The sequence below is a fragment of the Phoxinus phoxinus genome (assembly GCF_949152265.1).
Source record: "Phoxinus phoxinus genome assembly, chromosome: 11".
Classification (NCBI taxonomy): Eukaryota; Metazoa; Chordata; class Actinopteri; order Cypriniformes; family Leuciscidae; genus Phoxinus; species Phoxinus phoxinus.
In genome coordinates this window covers 33,349,203-33,376,905 of record NC_136886.1, presented here as the reverse complement: position 1 = coordinate 33,376,905, position 27,703 = coordinate 33,349,203, and the positions used below count along the sequence as shown (strand labels likewise).

The following is a 27,703-nucleotide window of genomic DNA, read 5'->3' as shown; positions in this document are numbered from 1 at the left end:
GCTAAACAGCTTAGCATCATTATACTAAAATACATGACCACAGAATGCACAGATTGACATTCAAGTATCCCAAAGAGCCATGTTATAAATATAATATTGTCTTATCTCATCATCTGGATAATGATTCATGTGTTTTCCCGCAGCAGGTCGAGTGTGGGGGACATGACCGGGAGATTCGGCCTTCAGCAGCCACTGACTCAGCCAGCGAGTCTCTCTCCGAGACCTCTGACCCCGGGCAGGTCAAACCGGCCGATGCCGAGGAGACTCGACCTCAGACTGCTCACCTGCAGACCGGCAGCAGCACCGAGCGCTCCTCTGATCACATGTCCCCTCCCAAAACACCCTCCGCTGCCAGCCTGGCCGAGTCCGTGCAGTCCGCCACACACAGTGAGTGTCACAAGACATACCGTATTTTCCGGACTATAAACTGCTCCGGAGTATAAGTCGCATCAGTAAAAAAATGAAGAGGAAAAAATATATATATAAGTCGCACTGGACTATAAGACTATAAGTGCAGATTCACGCGTGTTCAGTAGAGGGCGCCGCTCAAACAAACCTTTCTGATATTCTGGATAACAGAAGAATAGATGCAGGAGAAGAAAGTTTAACACTTACTTTACAAATAAAAACAAAAAGTTCTAGTCATTCTATAGAATTCTGATTCTGCATTTTGTGTGCAAGTGAGATGAGTAAATGCACGCTCACATTTAGTCTAGAACTACAATAACCATCATGTTCACACAACGCCTCTGCACTTATGATTTTTCTCACCATTGGGACAAGAGAGCTGTCAGTCAATAAATGGGAAAACAAAGTAACTTGCGTTACTTATTTGAAAAAGATATTTTGTTGTAAACTTGAAAAGTAATCTGATTACGTAACTCAAGTTTCTTGTAATGCGTTTCCCCCAACACTGATTATATGTATAATATAGCAGTTAAACCCTTTATACAACGCAGCAGCGTTTTTTTCAGAAATGATATGATAATGCGTCATCGGAGAAGCAGTAATTAAACGTCACCGTTTCGGTCAATGAATTGCAAAAACTTTTTTGCCCAAAATGGAAAATTGCTGTTTCGGCCGAATATATTCATCTTATCCGCTCACTGAAAGAAAATGCAGCATGTGGCGCTTATGAAAAAGCTGAAATATAGGAATTACACTGGTAAACCCTATATACAATGCAGCTGCGCTTTTTAGAAATGCAAAGAGTTTGCAGGTATGATATAAACACCATAAGCTCTCTCTCTCTCTCTCTCTCTCTCTCTCTCTCTCTCTCTCTCTCTCTCTCTCTCTCCCTCTCTCTCTCTCTTTCTCTTTCTCTCGCTCTCTCTTTCTCCATTTCTTGGAGTGGGCAAATGTCTATTGTCCATTTATGTATGAACTGATTGTTTGTTCTTTACTGTTATTGTGAAGCGTCCTTGAGCTTGGGAAAGGCGCATTAAACATATTATTGTTATTATATTTCCATAAGAGCCACCTTCTATCAGAGAGTGAAATTGCATTTTCATTCAAGCTAATGTGCATTCGTAAAATCTAAACAATTAGGAGAAGATCAGAATGGTGTTCATTTGATTTGCGCAGGTCTTATAAATGAGGCCCCTGGTTGTTTAATTAGATTCTAAAAATAAAGTTAATAAAGGCTTTGATTGCTGTTGCTTCCAGGCAGTGGGAAACTGCGGCCCAGTCGAGTTCAGAGCGTCGTCTCCAGTCAGGGAAGCCTGGACTCAGACATGCTAGGTGAGACTTCACAGAACAGACAACATGGTCACACTCACAATCATCACTCCTCATGGTCGTCCTCCTCTCTGCGGTTTGTGTTGCAGGTTATGATGGCGGCAGCAGTGATTCTGAGTGTGAAGGACCCACTATGAATGAGCAGGAGAGACAGACGCCGCTCATGCCTGATTTCTGGCTCATCATCAGAATTCATCAGGACAGAGTGGAGGTTTTCTCGCACGCCAGGTACAGCTCGGCATGCAGGTTACGAAATTCACATTCAGAAAGCACCAAATGCAAGCAAAGATCAGCAAGTAAAAGAATTGGCTGGTAGACTTTGTTCAAATCACAATTTAAGAAAGATGGTTTGACGCTTGATTTTTATATGAATCAACATGAAGTTATTTTCTAAGCAAGCATCACTATTGTTATTGCTTATTAAACGTTTTCCACAGTCTCATAGTTTGTTGAATGAACATGAATGATTGTGGCTTGTTGAGGAGTATGCAGTTTCTTTTCTAAAAAAATTATATAAATAATAATGGATTAATTATTTCATAATTATTCATAAATAAATAAATAATAAATGTGTGTATATATATATATATATTTAGGGGTGTGCAAAGCAGCCGATATTTGTATCTGTATTTGTATTTGTTGAGGGGGGAAAAGTATTTGTATTTGTATTCGAGTAAAATTCAAAATAGGCGTAAAAAATAAATAAATTGCGTTACACTTAATTTACATTATAGTGTAAGTATTCTTTAATTATATCCATTATAATAATTATGGATATGCAATATTGGTTGATGTTTTTCCATAAATCCAGCAATGAAACAAGGAACGTCATTGAAAAGAAAATAGGCTAACATAACAGCCATTACCTCAGCCATGGTTAAACCAACAACTAATAAAATACCATTGTGAACATTATGAAGCCTACAGCCTACATCTTGCTGTCTGCAAAAGACAGAGTAACTTAAACGTACCATATAACTCCCACACGTGCATACAATTCGACACAACTACACAAGCATTTTTAACCGAATGTTAACGTTACTCTGTCAACAGCCTATTGTCTAAATTACCGCGCTAAACAGCTGACGTTACGTAACGTAAACGGAGCGAACACGAGAGCACCCGACTCCAGACGTCAATAATGCAGCGTAATGGAATAATCTCCCGATCAAACTCCGCTTCTCGACAGTTATAAACTACCTCAGGAACCCAGTTAAGCTACAAAAATCTATTCAACAAAAATAGTGATGGAGTTAAGTGTTTTTTCGCTCAGCCGAGCCCTCTCTGTTGCTGTGTGGAGCAGCCTGTGTCCGTCACTCTCTCACTCATCCGGGCACGCACTGCAGTCTCATGAGGAAACGCAGCTTTTTGATATAAAGTTTTTCCTGTTCCCGAATACAAATATTTTTTAAAGTATTTGTTCAAAATAAGTATTTGTAAAAAACACGTTATTTGTGTCTTTCCGAATACCGTATTCGGGTTCGGCTCCACCCCTAATATATATATATATATATATATATATATATATATATATATATATATATATATATATATATATATATATTATAATATATAAAAAAGAGTGTAGTATATATAAATAGTATGTAAATAATACCCTTTAATCCATAAAATGTTTTATGTTGACTTCAATGCTGTTATGCAAGTCGTTGTAATAAAAAACAGTATCAAACAATATCAAAGCAATTATTTTCTGTAATTTATGGAAAGGTTTTCGGTACCTATTTGTGTAAACTGCCAAATAAAAGTTTTTGTTGTCCTTGTAAGTTCTCAGCTTACATGTGTTCAAATATGTGAAGCATACAAATGAGCAGAATATCTGTTTGTAGTGCTTAAAATGCAAACTTTAGTTTTCCCCAGACGTGCAAACAAAACTGAGTTTTGCATTTTTCCTGCTGAGACTGTTGAAACGCTTTGTACTGTTTGAATCTTGAACATTGTGTTGGCAGGAGTTTGAACAGAGCGAAAGAGGAGGAAGAGGAAGATATCCCAGAATACCTGCGTCTTCATCAGCTGGTGGTGAGGAGGATCGGAGAAATGTGCCGAATAGTCAACCAGGTGAAGAATAGCCTAGCCTTTTCACTATCAGCATGGTCCACTTTGCAGCTTATTCTAGCCAATAACTGCTCACTTAGTGAGAACGTCCCACTACCTCTGGTTCATCAACCCAGATCCTCTACCACTGTTTTCCACTTTGTTGCTCTTTAACCTCTCAGTGACTTTCTCCACAGCGCCTCCTACTACAAGACCTGCATGATAGTCACGTGTGCCATTCTCTCCTGGTTGCTGAGAGTGAAGAGGACATCTGGAAGAACGAGTCGCTCTACCGGCCCAGGATGACCAACTCTGATGGTACAAAACCCAGCTGGAACACACACACACACACACACACACACACACACACACACACACACACACACACACACACACACACACACACACACACAAACAAACACACACACACACATACACACTCTTTCTACAAGCCATGGCCATATAGCAGAGCAGGAGTCCACAGCCTCTTTGACGTGGTCAAACAATTAATTTTAATCATTTGCGCATGTTTTTCCTTTTAAAAATAGCTAAATCTATTAGAAAATTATGATTCCAAAGTTCTTAATTTATAAAATTCTTAATTTATTAGGCTAAATGTTGCTCACATCCCCAAACCCTGCTCCGGATTCATATATATGCCTTGATTTCTTCATTTTCAAACTTTAAAACATCAAGCTTTTGTTTTGGCTAAAAACAGCAGAGAGCCTTTTAAGCTTTTCTTTTGTTGACAACAGCCGGTTTATGAGCACTTTTATTACAGGTTTGGGAAGCTGGTTGGCACATGTTGCGTTCCCAAATGCACATTAGAGCCGACCCAAACTCTGAAACGTAATTTATTTAATTAAATAGCAACCATAACGCAATAATCGCACAAAGCAAATTAAATTTCAATTAATCGTGCGGCCCCACGCCATGCGTATGGCTTTGTTTAAATTAAATCTGTCGATATTGCTGCTCTCTTGATATGCAGAAGAAAGTTAATAGCGCCTGATGATGCCGCTGTGAAATGGAGCACAATTTACACGAATACAAACAAACACACCGACTTAAAAAAAAGCCTGTCGGGAAGGTCAATTCAAGGGTAGTGATAATGAGACAGCAGTGTGAGTCTGAGCACTCGCCTCATTGACTACAATTTTATAACTGCTGTTTAGCATGAATTACTGCACTAATGTCCTAATATGGCCTGTTGTTCTGCCTCAGACTGTGTAAATGAATTGGATCCGGTCAACCACAGAGATGAGCGCTCAAATGCTTCATTTGTATTGTACAACTTAAGGTGCTCTGCGGGGCTGTTTAGTTCAGATAATCCTGCTAATCTCTCTTTTGTTATGAAATTGTTAAGATGAAAGTCTCATTCCCATAATTGCACCTTTTTTCCGGCCCAGACTACAACGCCGATGAGAGCTATCAGCCGCGGGACTACCTCGCCGCCACGATGCAGTTCATCCCAGGTTACTTTGCCTGTGACGTGGTCTGGAGCACCAATATTTATATTCACCCACGCCTCAAAATGGGGCCCAACATGGGCGTGTCCCGGGGTGAGTGACACCTCAGTGGACCAATCAGGTGGTTCCTCATGAAGACACATGTAAAAACTGGTATGCTTGTACCCTAAGATGATAATATTCTTCTCTCTGATTCTCTCAGCTATCCAGGCTCTGCGCTCCGTTCTAAACGCCTTTTGTGTGGTCAACCGCAAGAACATGTTTGTCTATCAGGAGCGCACCACCAAATCTGTGTTCTACCTCCGGTGAGTCTGAAGCTCACAATGCATATCATCTATATTAATAGTGACTGACCAGTTTGAGTTTTTCAGTGGATGATGTTGATATCTTGAGAACTTTGGAAACCGCTATGGATGAAAACATCATCCAAATGCGTATATGTTAATGTTAATGTTGCTGAACCGTTCAAAAATTTGGGGTCTGCAATAATTTTTTTCATGTTTTTGAAAGAAGTCTCTTATGCTCATCAAATCTGCATTTATGTGATCAAAAATACAGCAGATGTTTTTACAGTTTAACATTACTGTTTTCCATTTTAATGTATTTTAAAGGGCACCTATTATGACATTTAAAATGTTCCTAATGTTGTTGTGGGAGTCCCCAACAACAGTTTTACATGCATTTAATGACAAAAAACACTTTTGTTGTCGTATAATATGCATTTATTTTTACCTGATTTGCTCACCGACTCCCAAATGATTCGTTCAACGACTCATTTTTCCAAACCCCTCCTCTGCGCGACGCTAATCTGCGTTGATTGGTCAGATGACCCAGCAGTGTTTACAGAGATAATACTTATTGTTTAACACGGAGTACAATGATGCTTTTATCAATTAAATTGTGTTATAATAATGATTATAGTCCACTGCTTTGTAGTAGTAAAAAACTAAAAATAAGATAAAGAATTTAATGTTATGTTAGCGAGCATAGCCCAGAGTTCATATTGTAAAAGCACAATCAGTCTTTGTTTGCGTTAGCCCGATGCATAAACATAACGTTTTTACAAAAAAAAAATGCAGTTACGTTACTACGAGGTATTATTCTATTCTTAAAGACAACTCCGAAAACAACGACAAACACTTCACATATCTCAATACAATTGTCATTGAAGACCTAGAAGCTAAACGGTGCTTACACAACAAACAAAATAATTATTAAGCATGCTACATAAAACATAAAAGCAACAATTATTAATAACACTTACAGGTTGTGATACGGAGGAGGAAGCTGATGCAAATACACTTGGAACTGAACCTTCCTTCAATATCAGCCGGCTCGCGAATCCAAGTTTGATTGCATTTAAGTTGGTAAAGCAATCGTCTTCAAAATGGCGCGAATAAAGCACAAGGCTCGGACTATAATTCTGTGGTATAGTTATATGAATTGTAGCCAATTCCTTAATTGGGCAGATGAAAAAAGTTGGCTTTTGAGCCGCACTTCAGAACACAGCGTCTCGTCGCCATGATGTTTTCAAGTTTTTCCCTGGCCTTGGAGCGCAATAAGTGGGCGTATCGTATTCAAATAACTTGACAAGTTGACGTCATCTAGTCAGAGAAAAAGCTTCGGTCTTCTAACGATTCACAAAAATGACTCCGAGTCGACTCTTACTTTTGAAAGACAATAACTTTATATACGGTGCACTTTCATATTTCAAACTCTGCAGGATGTTTTTGTTCACTTAGAGATCTATGTTACACACTACATGAAATGTACATTTCAAAATTCCATAATAGGTGCCCTTAAAAATGTAATTTATTCCTGTGATCAAAGCTGATTTTTCAGCATCGTAACAGTTTATATTTTTGTGGAAACTTCAGGATTCTTTGGTGTTGAAAAGTACAAGAATAGCAAAAGAACAGCATTTATTTGAAACGGAAATCTTTTGTTACATTATAAATGTCTTTACTGTCACTTTTGCTCAATTTAAATGGCTTTTGCTCAATTTAAATTGCTTTTGCTCAATTTAATGCATCCTTGCTGAATATATATAGTTTTTAAAACTATACAATAAGTTACTAATCTCAAACTTTTTGATCAGTAGTGTATCTGTTTCTGTAGTTTTTTTTTTCTGATGCTTTTATTTGTAGATGTATCACCATAATTGCAGTCCTCATTGTTTTGTGCCAGATAAATGCAGCTCTGATTACCAGATAAATCTCATTAAAAAATATATTGTTCCCTTAAATAGCCCGAATGCAATTACCGGTAGATACTTTTAGTTAGTGAACTGAACTGTAGTTGCTTGTAGTTTGTGAAGCTGACATTTCCAACTAAATATCAATGGCTGATTCATATAATTTATGTAAAAAATAATTAAAAGCAGAAAATGTGCCGATATATCTGTCTGCCACTAAAATATCAATACAACTGCTCAACCTGTGGCTTCTCTCTTTCAGTCTCACTATAATCTAAGATTACACCTGTTTACAGCTGGTATTAAGATGTTTTAGTCGACAATTAATAATTCACCTCAGATCTTGAAATTAAACAAATGGAAACAAGAACGCTCAAACTGTGAACAAAGTGTATTATTTGACAGATTGTTTTAGTAACTCAGTAGCCTATGTATTTTGAATAATGTTTAAATTGTGTAATATTTGTGAATTTGATTATGTAGCTACTTTTCCATTTTCTTGCATTTTGCGTCAAGATTAGTCTGGTGCCGTGCACTCGCCATAAGACTCCGCCCACACGCTGTTCTGATTGGCTGTGCACTTGCCGCGAGACTCCGCCCACACACTGTTCAGACTGGCTATGGATTTTGATTGATTTCGACGCATCTCGCAGTCGCATCGTGTCTAGTGTGAACAGACAAATTATTTGTCGCTGGATCTTATCGCATCGCGTCTGGTTAGGACACGGTGTAACACACACTCGCAGCGTTCGGCTGGTCTTGCAGCTTCAGAGCAGAAACTAAAGCTGATGCTCTCCGTGTGTTTTTCAGTCGTCTCCAGTCGCGTTCATTTGCAAATAGCTTGAGCTTATTTTGTCCATTAGATCGAAACATCAGGAAAAAAAACTCATTTACCCACCCATAGACCCTCCCCTCAAATAAATCAGGACAGAAGTGGTTGAAAGTGGATAAAAGAGACGGATTAAAACATCAGGTGTAAACGCCCTCATCTACTTGTGATCCGATCGATCAAAATGCATCTTAACACCAGGAGTAAAGTAAACCGGGCCTTAGTGATGATCGCTATAATTTTTTTAAATTCTTTTCATGATCTTGACCTTCTCGTCCCATCTGTCTTGTCTCCTCAGACTCTCAGAGACGTCTCAGGCAGGGAAGTACAGTGATTTGGATGGAAACATGCACACACGCTCTGTCGGTCTGGCCCGCAGCCAAGAGCCGATGGGCTCCGAGGACCTCACGGTAACATTCACATACTGTCACTTCTCATTACGCTTTAGGAAACCAGAGCCCTCAGGAGCCATTAGGGCTCCGATCCCCTGCCGGAGTGAATGATTTACCTGCAACTTTCAAAGCACTGACCTGTCCTTGTGTTTACGCCATTTATGAGGCTCATTCTGATGAGATGAGCGATAGAAGATCTGAGTAATTATGTGTTTATTGCCTGGAACACAGGCGTAGACATGCTTCCATGTGCCTGATGTGATGTAAGTATGTTATTATAACATGTATCTTGTGTTCATAGGGATCACGCTCGTCTCTGGAAGGCTCAAGGCCGGTTGGACTGGTGGACAAACACATTTTGCTGCTGGTGCATGGCGTGGGGACTGCAGGTGAGAGAGAGGGACAGACACATGTGTGAAAACTGTGAGATGAAACACAAGATGCAATGAAGTGTGTTGTTTGTCTTAGGGATGTTACACGACTACAGGCAAACACAGAACAATAAGGAGACGCTCATTTCGGATCAAGTTCTTGCTTTCATATAAAACTGGAAAGAACTAGAGAACAAGAAAGAACAAGAAGATTTGTTTTTAGCAGTCATAGAAAGAGTCATGTATGACAGCAAACTGCCTTTATCTTAATTTTGGGGAGCAAATATTTATTAGGTCTTTATTAGGACTATTTTTCACATTTTAGAATAATATAAAAATTATTCAAACATACTAATGAAGTATTAGAACTATGCAGTGACTGAAACATGTTACAAAAAGTATTTGTATTTTTTTTACTTATTTCATGTTTATATTCAATTTATATTGGGAAAATTTGCAACAACAAAAAGGGTCAAATCCTAATGTGAGAGAATTTTTATATGTGTGTATGTATTACACACACAATACCACTCAAAAGTATAGGGTCAGTAAGATGTATATATACAGTATTTTTTTATATAGCTACTTTTATTCAGCAAGGATGCATTAAATTGATTAAAAGTTTCTACTTCAAATAAATACTGTTCTGATAAACTTTCTATTCATCAAAGAATCCTAAAAAAGTTTAATCATGGTGTCCACAAAAACATGAAGCAGCTCATACTGATTTCTGAAGGAAATCATGTGACACTGAAGACAGGTGCTGAAAATTCAACTTTGATCACAGGAATAAATTACATTTGAACATATATTATCACATATTTTTTCAAATTGTAATAATATTTACTATATTACTGTTCTAAATGTATTTTTGATCAAATAAATGCAGCCTTGGTGAGCAAAAGAGACTTCTTTCTGACACATTAAAAAAATCTTAAAGACCTCAAACTTATAATACGAGGTCTATAATAAGACTTCAAATTTAAAAAATAAAAATAATGATAATATATATATAAGTTTGAGGTCTTTAAGATTTTTTAATTTTGTCAGAAAGAAGTCTCTTTTGCTCAAAAGATATATATATTTTTATATTTTATATATAGTGCCCAAACTTTTATCTGGAGGAAGTTGAGCATACAGCAAAGATTTAGATAAGTAAAAAGAAAAAGAAAAGTTTAAGTACAGATAAACTGCATTGATTTCCAGCAAAGTCAAACTCTCAGGTCTCTCCAACAGCACATGCAGTGGCATCAGCATCTGACAGGAGGCGCTGTTGGCCTTCACACCCGTCCTGCTGTTATTACGCCCATGAGTCATTTCATTCCTGTAAATGTTTTATTCTCTCCCAAAGTGTAACCATACAAATCATTTCCAGTCTATCAGTTTAATTTTAAATGCGTATTTGTAATTTATTGGGACTTTTCATGCTTAGGCGAGCAGCTCTGAGGAATATCGGCACCTGCTAGGGAGGATTCGTTTATAAATCGAAAGTCAATATGAAATGGCTTCCAATCTGTGAACAATTGTACTTGCATAATATGACATATTACAGTGAGATGTTATGTTTTGTGATGTACAGGTCCAGAGATCACTGATGAATTGGTGAAGGTATTGAGGAAGCGTCTGGACGAGGCCACGCTGGACATTATTACCGTCATGCTGGTCAGGAACTGTAAACTGACGCCTGCAGATGTGGAGGTGATCTCTCTTTCTCCGTCTCATCCACAGTCTCTCTTTTTTCTGTCTGTCTTGTTCTCAACCACAGGCTGGTGCAGAACAGATTCAAGTCCCCCTGTGGTGAAAATCAAGCTTTTAATGTTGTTTATTCGTCTTTTTAATATGAATTTGTACATGGCTTGTCTTAAAGCATAAGTCGACAGCATTGCTGAGTGTTTTCTCCTTAAAACTGCATTAGACCAAAGACAGTCTCAAAAACACGGTTTGAAATCGCTGGTGTTTCTGACGTCACACACTACCTTGTAACCAATCAGATCAACGTGTGATCGTCCACCAGTGGATCTCTGAGCTGAGTGAGTGAGTGGAGGCGGGGCTCATTTGCATATTCATAGAACCGCGTATACTAAACGAGGCAAGGGTGTAGAGATACATTCAAGCTATTTTAAGGCATGAATAAAACAAATTCACGGAAAAAACTCATTTTGGTGATCAAAGATGAGTTTTAAAGGTGCCGTGTGTGATTTTTAGCGGCATCTAGTGGTGAGATTTGCGAATTGCAAACAGAAAGTCACTTACGGCCTATCCCTCCCTTTTCAAACTCGAAGGAGAAGCTACGGTGGCCGACGTAACCAGCAGCACATTTCTCCCCACATAGCAAACTCTGTAGCGCTGTGTGTTCGCTGTCGGCTACGGTAGAAACATGACGTCACAATATGTCAACCTTCATTTAAGGGGGTGCCCGTGCTTATGTAGATATAAATGGCTCATTCTAAGGTAATAAAAACATAACGGTTCATTAAGTAAGGTCTTTATACACCACTGAAAACATGGTTATGGATCTTATATTGCATTTCTGTCAATAGATCCTCAGAAATTTTACACATTGCACCTTTAAGGGATGGAATGATTGACTTCAGGGGGACTTTAAGCTAATTATATTTACCTTCTCTATGCAGAGACAGACATTTGTAAGTAAAAAAAATAAATACAAAATGGCAATAAAGTATCATAAAATAAAACTCACGCACTGTATTTAGAGTCTTTTCAAGCCTTTTTGCTCTTTTCTGATTTTTTTAAATACTTTTCACTTTGAATCAAAGCTTGTAATGTGACTCATCTCAGAACAAGTTTTTTTTTTAAAGTCTTTATTGAAGATTTTTTGAAGTATCACCGAAAAGCTGCTGAAGGTGTGGCCTCTCTCTCTATACATCAGAGGGTCAGTTTCCGTCTGTGGGCGGTCAGCTGGCATGTCGTCTGAGATTTAATGGTTGGATAATAGACTGTGGATGTGATTTGTGTGGATGTTTTCAGCTCCACTCTTTCTTCTTTGTCTCAGTTCATCCAGCCTCCCGGCTCTCCGGCGACGGAGGTGATGGAGTTCTGTCTGCCTCAGTACTGCGTGCCGTGGATCCAGGCCGTGGCTCACTACCTCCGCCAGAACCTCCTCATCTTCCTCCACATCCCCAAATACACTGACAGCAACATCGAGCACCACTTCAAGGTACTCGACTCCATCTGATCCCGCTCGGACAGACGGACACACTCCCAGGGCATTTGAGTCATAGAGATGGTCACGTGCCAGAGAAGCACTACTGTACATTTAGGTTTAGAAGTTACATTGTAAATCTGCCAAATGTTCCATGATTTACAGTTTATACACTGCAGAATCATACCAAAACATTTAAATATGATTTCAATATATATCTATTTATTTTAAGCCTTTGTAAACAAGTATTACACAGGGGTACAATGACTTGTGAATCATAAACTGAGAATGATGCCTAATTATATTTAAAATATTAAAGAATAATCACAGGTTTTATTTTAAATTATTATTAATACAAACTGAAAATATGTATTATTTTTTTTATTATTATTTCCTTTATATTTTTTAACTGAATATTTTGCGAAATACTTTCTTTATATAGAGGCTTATTTCTTTTGCAAAATATATAAATATAAGTGTGTTTATGTATGTATATATATATATATATATATATATATATATATATATATATATTAGGGCTGTAACGATTAATCGCGATTAATCGAAATCCAAAATAAAAGTTTGTGTTTACATAATATATGTGTGTGTATTGTGTATAATTATTTTATATATATAAATACATACACATGCATGTATATATTTGAGAAATATTTGCATTTATATACTGCATATATATTTTTATATGATTTATATTATATATAAATATAACTATTTTATATATAAATAACACATTTTTATTAAATATATACATGCATGTGTGTGTATTTATATATACAAAATAATTATACACAATACACACATATATATTATGTAAACACAAACTTTTATTTTGGATTTCGATTAATCGCGATTAATCGTTACAGCCCTAATATATATATATATATTAGTACACACTTTTCTTAAAAAAAAAAAAAAAACATTATTAAAGAAATAATTCTTTGCTTTCACAATTAATTTTAAAATGAGCTGATGAAATACATGGCCCAGAAATATGGGTATTTACGTCAATCTTAAAGAAAGTTTTTATTATTATTTATTACTACAGACGTTTATTATTTTTCTCATCTGAATATTTTGCAAATGAAAAAATATGCCTTTTTTTTAAAGAAGAGTGACTGTCTTAAATTCTACACTTTCACAAATCATTTTAAAATGGTCTGATGAAATCCATTTTTCAGAAATACTGCAGATTACGTAAATATTTGTAAAAAAAAAAGTGTAACGAAGTGGTTTGCAATAAGCGGTTTATACTTTGCTGTGAGTGTGAAGCGAAGCCCACAGATAACGTGTGAGCGCAGCAGAGCTCTGCAAATGTGTTTAGACATGTATGCTCTCCGAGTGAGTGCGGTTCAGTTTAACAGGTCACCGAGAGTTCATTCAGAGAACTCCCATAATACACCTCTCCACCGGGAGGCGAGGCATAAAAACACACACTTTGTTGCATTTCTGTATTCTCTTAAATGTCCCTTTTTTAGAAGCTAATATGTGATTAGAATTGAAAGTGCACTATAATCATGGTGCTTTTCTCACATAATGGCGAACAAGTGATTATAATTATAACTTGTCTGCATTTAGTACCTTTTCAAACCTGCCAGAGAAATAGTTTACTGTCTGATTTGTAAAAAAGGCTAACATGATCTATTCATTACAAATATCAGTACCTAATCATATCTATAATAATGAAAAATCCATAATTATGGCCGGTATCGATATGATTAACTATAATATTGTGCAACTTCAAATGAGAATCATTATGAAGATATAAAAATAAATAAATAAAATATGCATACTTTTTTGGTTGCACTTTACATTAAGATTTGATTTGTTAAAATTAGTTATTAACAATGAAAAATACTTCTAAATCATTTAATGCTAATTTCAGCATTTACTATTACACTATTGAAATCAAAAAGTGTATCTGTTAATATTAATTAATGTACCAAAGATTAATAAATACTGTAACAAATGAATTGCGCATTGGTAGTTAATGTTAGGTAATGCATTAATTAACGTTAATTAATGGAACATTATTGTAAAGTGTAACCATTATTTTTAGATTATCAGTCTCCATAAATCAGTTTTCTTTGTTTCTCTCGTAGCATTACTTCCATTTGAGCAGCGAGCTGCCGGATCATGACATCTACCTGTACAATAAACCCGGAGGCCAAGGAACAGGAGGCAAAGGTAAAGACACTTCTGTTCTCCAACCCAGCTAGCAAACACCATCCGCATCTCGCTTTCCCCGGGTTTGATTTGTATTTCGCTGTGACTCCTTTAGCGCCTCCTAAATCTTATTTCCGAGGTCCTGAATAACACACACTTTGCCTGTTTATCTTGCCAAAATTTCGTGAGTTTTATTTCTTCCTTCCATCAGTGTTCGCTGGCACAGTTTCTCTCCATCTCGCTAGATTTGCTGACAGGTCAGTGTTTCGTTTCAGGCTTATTAAAAAGCGGAGCACATTTCTGTGTTTACACCTGAGCTCCTCCAGACACACACACACACACACACACACACACACCGGTTTTACCGTCTTATTCATGGTTTTAATTAATCGCTCAAACAAATTCATTGTTCCTTCCTGGATCTAAGTGTAGGTAGTTATACAGGTGAAACTCAAAAAATTAGAATATTGTGCAAAAGTTCATTTATTTCAGCAATTCAACTTAAAAGGTGTAACTAATATATTATATAGACTCATTACATGCAAAGTGAGATATTTCAAGCCTTTATTGGTAATAATTTTGATGATTATGGCTTACAGCTTATGAAAACCTTTTCACAATATTCTAATTTTGAATTTGGGGTTTTCATAAGCTGTAAGCCATAATCATCAACATTATAACAAATAAAGGCTTGAAATATCTCACTTTGCATGTAATGAGTCTATATAAAATATTAGTTTCACCTGTTAAGTTGAATTACTGAAATAAATGAACTTTTGCACAATATTCAAATTTTTTGAGTTTCACCTGTAGGTCTTAGTATTAGAATAGGTACTAATAGGTATTAAGCAGTGGTTGAAGTTAGTACATAATATTAAGGACACATATGTTCATAAAAATGGAATGAAAATGGAAACATTAATATTTTTAATGTTTTTGAAAGAAGTCTCTTATGCTCAGCAAGGCTGTATTTATTACTGTAAATACTGTATTACGTAAATTTGTATTACAATTTGAAATATTTGTTTTTAATTTTAATATACTTTAAAACATAACTTATTCCTGTGATCAAAGCTGCATTTTCAGCATCATTACTCCAGTCTTCCGTGTCACATGATCCTTCAGAAATCATTCTGATATGATGATTTATTATCAATGTTGGAGACAGTTGTGCTGCTAAATATTTTTTTATAACCTACTGTGATACCCTTTTTCAGGAATGATGAATAAAAAGTTTAAAAAGAACAGCATTTATTTAAAATATAAATCTTGTGTAACAATATACACTACCGTTCAAAAGTTTGGGGTCAGTAATTCTTTTTTTTTGTGAAGGAAATTAATAATCAACATTAGCAAGTATGTGTTAAATTGATAAAAAGTGATAGTAAAGATTTATATTGTTAGAAAATATTTCTATTTTGACTAAATGCTGCTCTTTTAAACCTTTTATTCATCAATGAATCCTGAAAAAAGGTTCCAAAAAAATATTTTACTGTAATAATATTTCACAATGTTACTGTTTTTGATCAAATAAATGCAGTCTTGATGAGCATGTGTTTTCTGCCATACTTTTACTATTCTTCATCTAAATTTAGACAGGCAAAATTCACAATTATAGCTTAATTATGACTAATAACAATGTTCTCCCGCCTTTAACTGACACGCTTACAGCTAAATAGGTGTTGAACTTCTTTAAGTGGAAAATTAAAATTTGGCCTTTAAAGATAACATTTCATTTTAAATCTTATCTGAAATCTGCATCCGACCCCTTCAGGTCCTCAGACAGGGTGTTTTTAACACTCCTTCGGGGTGAATGTGGAGTTTATAAATACTCTCGAGTACAAGTGTAAAGTTTGTGAGTGCTTTAACGGCTGCGGGGGGGGGGAGGCTCCTGGTCTGTCTCATTAAAGGGTCTTTAACGAGCCTCTTAGGGTCCTAATATGACTTGATCTCAAACTGCAGAGAGATAATTGTCAGGAGGAGACAGCAGAAGTGGGACTGGAGCCACAGGGTTCCTCTCCTCTTCTTTCCCCAACACTAATGAACTGACAGTCCACCCAAATACCTGGAAGAGCTGCTCCTGAAGATCTCCTAATGCACCCGCTATTAAAAGGGCCATTACTGGATGCTCTTCCAGCATTACAGCTCATGCACTTCATCAGAATGTAAATAAAGGGCTTTGTGGCTCCTGGAATCGTCTACTTGTGGGATTATTGATGCAGGATGACAGTAATATCAGTTCCTGAGAGGTCGGAGCAGCTCCTCCGGGGGTTTAAAGGCAGGACTTCACTGAGATGTTCACTATTATCAGCCTGACCAGTGCAGTGTGGATATGAAATGGGTTTGAGTTTCCCACAAGCCATTACATGTCCTGGGATGACTCAAAACAAGTTAATCAGTGTTATTTTAGCACTATTTATATATTTCATGTTTTTTATTATTTTATTGTGTATATGTGTATGTCTGTGTGTATATATTATATTTATTATTATTATTAATATATTTTAGTAATTTTCTGTGCTTTCGTCATTTTATTTAGATTTTAATATATATATATTATTATAATTATTTTTTTTTATAAAGGTTTACATTATTTTGAGGGTTTACATTATTTAGGTTTTAGTTTTAGTACTTTTAGTTGTTTTATTTAATTTACTTGCCAAGGGAACATTTATAATGTTTGTTTGTTTAAGTAGGTTTATCAATTAATTTTCATATTTTATAAAAAAATAAATTGGGGGGTTTCGTTAACAATAACAACACTGATGTTAATGCAGGCAATTTCATTGAAATTTGCATTTGAATTTTACCTCTATGTTCATCATCCTGTTTCTCTTCATCTTCATTTGTAACTTGCTAAGCAACTTTATTTTATTTAAATCATATTCATCTGTAAAACAAGATTACAGCAGCTGATTCAAACTTGAACACCAATGTACCTACAATACAGCTGACATAAAGTTACATTTGTGTCACATTGAAAGGCCTTTAAAAATGATGTTTCATTTTAAATCTAATTTGAAATCTAAAACCCCTTAATGTTTTCAAACCAGAGAAATGTTTAGCTGCGTTTTACGTGCACACCATGAATTTTATATAACAGACTTTTGCGAGCAACATTAATTATGACTTGAATTGCTTAAAAATCTTGAAAAGCTTAAATTTCAAATAAACTCTAGTGAAAAGATTTTGTGACACTGTGCTTCTCTAAAGAGTTTAGGCCTGCGAGTGACAAAGAAACTTTAAGTTGGTGCATACTCTTAACTCCCCAACACTGCTCATTGGTTGATCATTAATGTTGATTTGTCCCATTCATTGTTTCTGTCCTGTGGGTGTCTGTTGTGCCTCAGGTACAATGACGGATCTTGTTCAGAATCTCTTCCCAACCTCTCAGTTTCAAGGTATAAGACCCTGTTCTGCTGTGTGTCCTGTGGCGCCCCCACTGGCTGCGTGTGGTACTGCATGGTCACATGATCACAGCTCAAAGGCGTAGTTCACCCAAAAATGAAGGTTTACTCACCCTCATGTCGTTCTGATCTAGCTATGTTTCCATCCACCTATTTGTATACCCATTTTGGGATATAACATACAAAAACGCTAAATGGAAACGCAAAGATGTGCATACATCAAATTATGAATGAAGCACATTAACCGAATAAGTTAATGAAAAAACTGTGACTTTGCACAATGGGATGGCATAACTGGACTATCCTGCCGACCGATCTCGTTGCACAGCATCTGAAATATGTGACCCTGGATCACAAAACCAGTCACATGTCGCACGGGTATATCTGTGGCAATAGCCAACAATACATTGTATTGGGTCAAAATTATAGATTTTTCTTTTATGCTAAAAATCATTAGGATATTAAGTAAAGATCATGTTCCATGAAGATATTTAGTAAATTTCCTACCGTAAATATATAAAAAATTAGATTTAGATTGGATGTGCGGACATAAATGAACAACTTTAAGACGATTTTTTCAATATTTAGATTTTTTTGCACCCTCAGATTCTAGATTTTCAAATAGTTGCATCTCGGCCAAATATTGTCCTGTCATAACAAACCATACATCAATGTAAAGCGTATTTATTCAGAGTTCAGATGATGTATAAATCTCAATTTGACTGGTTTTGTGGTCCAGGGTCACATATTGGTTTGATCATTTTGAAACGCCTGAGCAAAATCGGTTTAATTCTCTCCCAGAACTGTCTTATACGACTGCATTCGCCACCGAACACAAGATTACATGACAGCGTTTATTGTGATCCTCCTAGTTTATATATGAAAAAAGACCCGCAATGGCTTCTCTTACTGCAGCAACTTCCATTTTTCTTTGTGACATTTTGCGGCAGGTTTCAGGAAGTGGCGATTTTGTTCTGTTCGACTCGCTGGATGGACACAGTGCTTTATTTTCTCAAATGTTTGATATGATGTTCCAATTTTGCTTTTTTTTAACATAATCTCTATAGAGCTATAGAGCTTAAAAATGTATAAAAAAGCATCATAGAAGTTGTCCATTTGACCTGTGCAATATATTCCAAATCTTTTGAAGCCATTGCATAACTTTATATGAGGAATTTGAATCGGTTATTTGCTGAAAATCTAATTTCCCTTCATGTTCAGATTGAAAAATGGGAAACTGAACTGGGTTTTTTCATTACAGATTGTCTTGCACCAATTTGCAGATGCATATAAGAGAAAATAACGTTTAAATGTACTTTTTTTTTTTTTTTAATTGGGTGAACTGTTCCTTTAAGCTGGCAACTACCAACTCAAAACACCTTGCTAATGCTAGGAAATGTTGAATGCTTCTGGCGCATATTAAAACTAATTTTTGCAGTCAGTCAGTCAGTGTGAAGTTCACTGATAAATAAAGTGCATTGTGCAAACGATCACCGATTGACATCTTGCAGTATCATTGCAATCAGGAAGTATCAAACAGCATTTAAGCTGCAGACAACAGGGCCTGTGAGCTTCTCTGAAGATAATGTGCCTCCAGCTTCAGTGCTTTCATGTGTTTGACGGTGTTGATGTAGAGATCCTGCTCATGAATGTTACACTGGCCTTCTGCTGTGATTTTATGATTTATAACAAATCTAAATTAATAAAACAGAAGAGCACTAAACATCCTAGTCCTCATGCGTTTCCCCAGCTTTTCATAATCAAATTATGTTTCCAGCACATACACTAATATTGATTGTTAGTTTTAATATTTATAATGAGTTGTATTATTTGAGATATATAATTGCATAGTAACATAGCAGTGATGTATATGATTTTTTTTATGCAACTAACAAAGAGCATTTTTACAGCATTAATCTTAACTGTTAATTATTTTTCATGCTAGTTCAAAATGCAATTAATAATGTTGATAAAAGTTTTGGGTTTCTGAAAGTCTCTTAGGCTCACTAAGGCTGCATATATTTGAACAAACATGCAATTATGTTTCACAATATTACTATTTTACTATATATTTAAGTACTTTTTTTTTTTTTTTTTGATGAATAGACCGTTCAAAAGAACAGCATTTATTTGAGATAAAAAACTTTTGTGACATTATACATGTTGTTACTGTCACTTTTGTTTAATTTAATGCTTCCTTGCTAAATAGAATTCATTTCTTCCAAAAAAAAAAAAATCATACTCACCGTAAACTTTTGAACAGTAGACTTATAATGTTAAAATGGATTAGTAGTATGTATAATTTAACATAGAAGTTAAGAAATTTAGGGCTGTAAACGATTAATCGCGATTAATCGAATCCAAAATAAAAGTTTGTGTTTACATAATATATGTGTGTGTATTGTGTATAATTATTTTGTATATATAAATACACACACATGCATGTATATATTTGAGAAATATTTGCCTTTATATACTGCATATATATTTTTATATGATTTATATTATATATAAATAACACATTTTTCTTAAAAAATACATGCATGTGTGTGAATTTATATATACAAAATAATTATACACAATACACACACATATATTATGTAAACACAAACTTTTATTTTGGATTAGATTAATCGTGATTAATCGTTTACAGCCCTATTTCATATTATCTTTAACTAATGTTAATGTATAAAACTTTAAGGTGAACTTACTGTATAATGATGTGATGCATCATGCAAAGACTTCGTGTTTTCGTCATAAATTTAAGGCATTTTTTGAAACAACCCTTCAAATTTTGCAAGTATTGCTACATTTATTCTTTCACTGTACAGATGAAACTTGAAAAATTTGAATATCGTGCAAAAGTTCATTTCTTTCAGTAATTCAACTTAAAAAGTGAAACTAATATATTATATAGACTCATTGTACATGTAAAGTGAGATATTTCAAGCCTTTATTTGACATAATTTTGATGATTATGGCTTACAGCTTATGAAAACCTTTTCACAATATTCTAACTTTGAATTTGGGGTTTTCATAAGCTGTAATCATCACAATTATAACAAATAAAGGCTTGAAATATCTCACTTTGCATGTAATGAGTCTATATAATATATTAGTTTCACCTTTTAAGTTGAATTACTGAAATAAATGAACTTTTGCATGATATTCTAATTTTTCGAGTTTTACCTGTATATGAAAATTTCTCATTGTGTAATGCAATTTACAGTATTTTTACTTAAAAAAAAAAAACGTTGAAATGATCACTTTGTAGCGTGTATATGAGATCAGATGTTCTGTGTGAGTCCAGAATCATCTCATTCACACTCTCTGCCGCTGTCATTATAAATCAGAAAGTGACTTTCGTGATGGGCTCTAGGGCTTCAGTCAGACACACAGAGTCCAGCAGAGATTGAAGGGCCCTTCTCGGTCTCGATGCAGTCTCACTGGAGCGCAGGGGTCACGCCACACTACATCACACCTCATCAAGTGCTCTTAAAAGATCACAGCAAATGCAGTTTTAGATGAGAGGGCAAAGAGAAGCTACTCATTGATTGGCACGGCTCTGAAAGCAACACGCACTTGCGTTGTGAATCACATCCCGACACATTTCAGAAATGCGATGATGCAGAAAATTGAGCTTGCTTAGAAGGAAGCATTTATGTACTCGTGTATTGTGTGTTTCAGACCAAATGCAACCTTTCATACATGCATCCAGGCCACACTTGTGCAGAATGCATGCACGTTTTAGCATGTGAGAGCACAGGGGTGATTTATCTCAGGTGATTGTGTGTGCAACGCATTAGTATCTGATATCTGGCACACACACACACACTTACACATCGATCATGCTTCAAACCGCTAACGGCATGCGCTAATACAAGCAGCTGGATAAATCCCTGCTCGCGCTCCACTGTTTGCTGCTAATGCCTTTTAATGCGACCGCCGCTCTGTTTGCGAGGCTTTCTTATAGCCACAACCACTGGAGCGGAGGCGCCATCGATCTCTGAGAATCTAATGATGGAAATCTCTCTCTTTCTGCGCTTATCAGAGCCGCGGCTTCACGCTGTAAACAGCACAACCGAGTCAATACAACAGCAGAAAAACCCATTTAAAGGATTTATGAGAGTTTGTACTCAAGTAGAGGCATTGTTTTTCTGAAATATAGTTGTGTTTATATAATTTAAGGGTACATATGGGTGTTTCTTCAACTGTGGGCACTTTCATCCTTGTGGACTTTTAGATATTAAACTCTCTTAAAACTTTATACACTTTTAAGCAACATTTGCACATTTTCTTTTGTCATTTTGTTATCAGCTTTTGCCAGTTGTATTTGTTTTTTTACCTTAAATATTTCTATTTCTACTTTAATTTATTTTAGTCATTTTAGCTCTTCAACTTAAATGTATGTATTTCAGTTAGACAGCATTTCTTATTTTCATTGTTAAGTTTTTTTTTTGTTTAAGTTTTTCATCTGATATTTATATGTAATTTTATTTAAATGTTTTCTATTGCCGAAAACAACACTGTTTTTTGGTGAAAATGACAGTTGTGGAAACGTTTTTAAGCAGTTTTAGAATAAAATGTCAGACTAGCCGACCAGCTAATTTCATATCTTGCATTTTATGGATCCAAAATAAATATTAAATAGGTATGCATCGATGTATTGGCCGATAAAAGCAATTATTTTCACTGTCAGCCATCATCTGATTGTTTAAAACAGCCGATGATCAGGGCTGATTATATCCTGTCAATCAACTCACACAGTGTCAGACTGTAACTCATACTGTGTGTGAAGAAAATGTGTGTTGTGTTGTGTTGAATTTAGGGCAAGTTAATGCTACAATAACGCAGTAACACTTGAAAAGTAGCGACGTTAAAGCAAGGCTGTGTTTGATCCTGTCTAGTCTCCAGGTCTGTGCTTTTTCAGCGCACCAAACATTATTTGTAGTGTGCCCCCCATCCAATAATCACAAAGGGCTTTGTGCATACTTCTGATAAGCAACAAAGTCTCAGCTTTCAAACTATGTCCATTTGTATACGTAATTCAAACAATAAATGGCATTTATTAGGCTGTAGCGCCTTTGTTCAAGTGGCAACACGGAGCGTGAGTCTTTTCTTCCTCTTTAATACAAGTAAACGTATAAATAGCAGTTGAATATAATAGTTTGGGCTCTGTTGTTCATTTTAACCTCTAATATTATAGCAATGTACCGAATGAGAGGGTTCCCGATATAGTTTATAGCATTACATTAGTTGGGACAGATTTTTTTACATTTACATTTAATCACTTTGCAGATGATTTTATCCAAAGTGACTTACAAATGAGGAGAGCAATAGAAGCAATCAAGCTAGCAATAGGACCACAATATGTAAGACCTGTGACCCGCAGTGTACATACATTTTTTTCTTCTTTAAGACATTAAAACTATCGGTATCGACATATATCATTCTGAATAATCGGTTATCGGTATTGCGAGAAATTTAGTATCCGTGCATCGCTACTATTAAATAATTTTTTTAAATAATTTGACTAAATTACAGCTTGGATGGAAATTACACCCCTATATGTGTACACCCATACACACGTGTGCTATATAACTGCACAACTTTTGAAAAACAAACATTATTAGAACAAATACATACAAAAATAAAAATTTTCAAATGAATATTGAAGTGTTTATTTCACTTTTTGTTAACATCATCATAGTTTCATGATGCTTTTTCATATTATATATATTGAAAGGATGTGTCTGTCGAGGGTCATCAGATCTGTACGTAAAAGGCATTTGAAAAAGAAGCATAATAAATGTTGAGGATATGTTGAAAAGTTTAAAGACAGATTTCATGTGACCTTCATATAACAAAAAGAAGAAAAACATCTGTTACTTTTAATAAAAATCAGCCCCTTGAGCACAGAAAGTGGCTTTGCTTGAAGAGATGTGTGTGTCTCTATAGCAAACCCCCGTTTGTCTTTCAGCACTAGCAGAATTTATTGCTTTCATTTGAGTTTGCATAATTTTTTGCATCTGTTCTCTTCAGTTCTCTGTCAAGCTCATTTACATCTCGGCTCCATCACGTTCTCCTCTAACCCTGTTCACTTGCTGCGCTCCCCAGGTATCGCCTGCATCGCGCTGTCATTCGTGGACGCTAAAGGCTGCGCGCTGCAGGTTCCCGCTCAGGACGGCAGCGGACCGGCACTTAGAGCTGACGTTTCCACCATCTCCCTCCAGCCGGACCAGTTTGAGGCCTTGACGACGGTTGTTAAGGTGGACTCTCTCAGCCAGAGCTCAGGTTGGGAAGCTTTTGCAAACAAACAGTAGTTCATGTAGGCCTACCCTCATAATCTTGAATCAGACTAACTTCTCCTCCCTCTTGATGCATCTCTTCTCTTCTCTGATGACGAGGGCGAGGCAACCTGTCACTCACATAGCAAACCACAACCATCCAATCAATTCACCTTTGGCTAAGCCCCGCGCCCCTTAGTTACTGTTGCTACCTCCGACAACTTCATCTGGGCTCTGGTTTGGTATCAACATGGCTTATGCTGTGACGGCTCTTCCTGCTGAAATTTTATCAAACTTTTATAAAGCAGCAAATAAAGTGTCCGATAGAAGTAGGCAAAAGGGGCTGTAATATTCGTTCGAAGGCTTTATTCAAGACATACGGCGAAACACAAGCAACAACAAGCTAAATAGAGGCAAAAGCATAACGGTCACAGTTAAAAAATGAACCACCGCATATCCTAATCGAGACGGAGGCTGGGACTCACAATATCAGGAGAAACACTGTTCATGCAAAGCTGGGTAGGTCTCTATTCACTTCTATAATCGTTATTACAAAGCAAACGGACTACGCGAGTATAAAGTTGTATTTATTAGCTGCGTGTGCTAGCGTATCAACAATTAGGGTAGAGAACCGAAATCATAACTTAAACCAGCATAAAACTGTCTAACTAGTATAACTTCACAGTAAGGTTAAAAGCAACACAGCACAAAAGTGAGCTTGTTGATCTTGAGGGGTTTCGCTGACTGAGGACGTCCACACAGTTTAATCCAAAGACGACACTTGTCAGGATTTGACTTTGGTTTTGGGAAGGGAAAAACCGGACACCCCCCTCCAACCTCTCTGGGAAACGCGTATCTGTGTTACAAATGCCCCAGGCACAACGTTTAACCATATTTCTGATAAAACTACGACGGTAATAGCCTGCCAAGACCAAAAATATGAGACGCCTGTGTTAAAGTCAATGGAGCGCTGTGAAAAATTGTCGGACCCTCTGTGGGAGCGCGTTCTTGGCTGCGCTGTGATTGGTCAATCTACATTCTAGGGTGTGGCTTAGCCAAAGGCGAATTCCTCACAGACACACTCAAGCCCCACCCACATTTGTTCTTGTTCCAGAAGCGTTTCACTTGGATATACGTCACAATAGAGAAGAAAAGACTAGTACAATTTAAAAAAATTAAAAGGACATAAGTACTCGTTCATTCAACTTTCGACCTATAAACCATGTTGAACTTTCAAAACCTACAATCAAATCTGAGATTTCTCAATGGCAATCGGCTGAAAGAGACACATTTAGCCGTCTAGCTCCATAGACTCCCATTCATTTTACACTCGGGTGATCGCCCCCAGTGGAACTCTGGTGGAACTACAACCAAAATTCGGTACAACAGGACTTAATAGGGAGTGGCCAGGCTCTCCGTAGAGTAGACAGGCTCTGGTGTTGCTTTAAATGCACGTGTGATGATGTATGTGTGTGACCCTGTGCGCAGGAGCAGCGGTGCGTGTGCGCTTCGACGTGTGGGAGCAGGGTAACGTCAGCCCGCTGCAGCTGACGGACAGGCTGAGGGCCGCCCTACGCCACGCCCTCGGTGACGTCATCATGGAGATGCGCGTGCTGCCCAACCCGTTATGTCTGGAGACGTTCTGTCTGCCTGCTGCCGCCCAGCGGGATGAAAGCACAGGTGAGGAGCTGATGCCCATGTGATATGCTGCATGGACTACTTTTAATGTGCTTTTTTGTCATTTTGGAGTCGCGATCTGTGAGAAGATTAGTGCGTTCTCTCATCCGAAGTCTTGCGCTTGAACGGACAAGTTCACACAAAAATTGTCAACATGCCCATCTTGGCGAGTGTCCTACATCCTACACATCCAAACGATATGTCTTAAGCGATTAGGGTGACCAGACGTCCCGAAAAATTCGGGACAGTCCCGAAATCTAAGCTGTTGTCCCGAATCCCGAATCCGGCCCTAATGGACTTCATGCACAGCTGCACTACTTCCTGAACTTTAGCCAGCTCCTTTGTTTCCTGTCTGCCATTATTGGACAAACTGATTAATCTAGGTGTGTCTGATTACTGTTGTTGGTCAGGCACACCTGGATTAATCAGTTTGTCCAATAACGGCAGACAGGAAACAAAGGAGCTGGCTAAAGTTCAGGAAGTAGTGCAGCTGTGCATAAAGTCCATTGTCCCGAAAATTATACTAAAGCAAAATCTTGAGTAGTTCGTGTCTGATAAAACATTAAAAACTGCCGGTGGAGGTTGAGGCCCTGCCGGCTGCTCATTGGCTGCAGCATCTTTTTTGTTTCTTTTTTTGAAGTTCTACAAAGATACCGTCGGCGCGAATTTAGTTATGCATTGATAAGCTAATTTTCATTCATTCGTTTCGTTGACATGGCTGGTGTACCGGAACCCCAACCCAATGTTAATGTTGTTTTTTGTGGCAGACTAAAGACTAATGACAGACTGTTGATCTTTGAATAAAAATACGTTTGGTTCAGGTTTGAAATTCATGATCTTTTATTATAGGCTATGTAGTCTAATATCATAGTAGATATACAGTAGATATATCTATGATATACAGTGAAGATTATATGCAATGTTGTTTTACATTAGATCTCTTTTCAATTCAATTTCTGTATCTGAAAACTAATGTTAGACCTACCTGAAAAAACACTTTATTTGATTTGTCTCTTTGCTCTGTTGTATTTATTTGTGCTGATGCTTTTAGTTTGATTATTTGTTCTTATTTTCTTTATTTTTATTTGAGTTTTTTTTTTATCTGTCACACTTTTTGCTCAATACACTTCCATTCAAAAGAATGTCAGTACAATAAAAAATATATAAAAAAGTATACTTTTATTCAGCTAGGACGAATTAGTTTGATCAAAAGTGACAATAAAAACATTTATAATGTTACAAAAGATTTAAATTATTGCGGTTATTTTGGTCTTTCTATCCATCGACGGAATTCTGGAATAAAAAATGAAGCAGCAAAACTGTTTTCAACACTGGTAATAATAATAAATGTTTTAAATCAGCATATTAGAAGGATTTCTGTGACACTGAAGACTGGAGTAATGATGCTGAAAATTCAGCTTCAATCACAGGAATAAATTATAACAATTATTTTAAATGGTAATACTATTTCACAGATTTTTATTGATCAAATAAATGCAGTCTTGGTGAGCAGAAGAGACATAAAAAATTCATACTGACCCCAAACTTGTGAACGGTAGCGTTCACCAATGTGAACTTGTCCTGGTTTTGCTGATCCTTAGTGTTTTGTCACTGCAGTTCCCTTGAGTCCTCTGCAGTGCGACAGTAAAGAGGTGAAGGAGACCCATCGGCGGCCCAGTGGAGCCCACGGCCTCAGAACCAGCCCCTCTCCCATCACCCTCATATCTGCCCCCAGTTCCACCCCGAACACCGGCGCCAGCACACCCGAGTCCACCACGCCCACGGGCAAAAGCACCCGCCGCAGCTTCTGGGAAATGTTGGTGCGTGTGCTCACTCAGCATGTGCTGTCTTCATTAACTGCAAATTGCTCTCATTAATTACGACTGTCAACGCCTTCAAAATTGCATTGATGGTCAGCATGATGTGCAATGAAGCATAAAT

At 36.7% G+C, this 27,703-nt stretch overlaps 1 protein-coding gene across 10 annotated transcripts in view; it reads left to right on the top strand.

Annotated features, from left to right (window-relative positions):
- The window catches only part of szt2 (SZT2 subunit of KICSTOR complex), a gene marked incomplete at its 3' end in the record, with an annotated part of 127,106 nt that overhangs the window by 51,081 nt on the left and 48,322 nt on the right, over window positions 1-27,703 (top strand). For 6 of the 10 annotated variants that reach the window (XM_079628594.1, XM_079628601.1, XM_079628602.1 and 3 more), the window contains 15 exons: window positions 144-387; window positions 1,666-1,740; window positions 1,827-1,965; window positions 3,705-3,813; window positions 3,987-4,107; window positions 5,199-5,351; window positions 5,461-5,563; window positions 8,580-8,691; window positions 8,975-9,062; window positions 10,624-10,742; window positions 12,058-12,222; window positions 14,328-14,412; window positions 23,916-24,092; window positions 25,574-25,765; window positions 27,380-27,582. In XM_079628594.1, the coding sequence (XP_079484720.1) occupies window positions 144-387; window positions 1,666-1,740; window positions 1,827-1,965; window positions 3,705-3,813; window positions 3,987-4,107; window positions 5,199-5,351; window positions 5,461-5,563; window positions 8,580-8,691; window positions 8,975-9,062; window positions 10,624-10,742; window positions 12,058-12,222; window positions 14,328-14,412; window positions 23,916-24,092; window positions 25,574-25,765; window positions 27,380-27,582 (2,085 nt within the window). Of the gene's footprint in view, window positions 1-143; window positions 388-1,665; window positions 1,741-1,826; window positions 1,966-3,704; window positions 3,814-3,986; window positions 4,108-5,198; window positions 5,352-5,460; window positions 5,564-8,579; window positions 8,692-8,974; window positions 9,063-10,623; window positions 10,743-12,057; window positions 12,223-14,327; window positions 14,413-17,741; window positions 17,793-23,915; window positions 24,093-25,573; window positions 25,766-27,379; window positions 27,583-27,703 lie in introns of all 10 variants that reach the window. The other 4 variants (XM_079628599.1, XM_079628597.1, XM_079628593.1 and 1 more) reach the window with 1 other exon arrangement.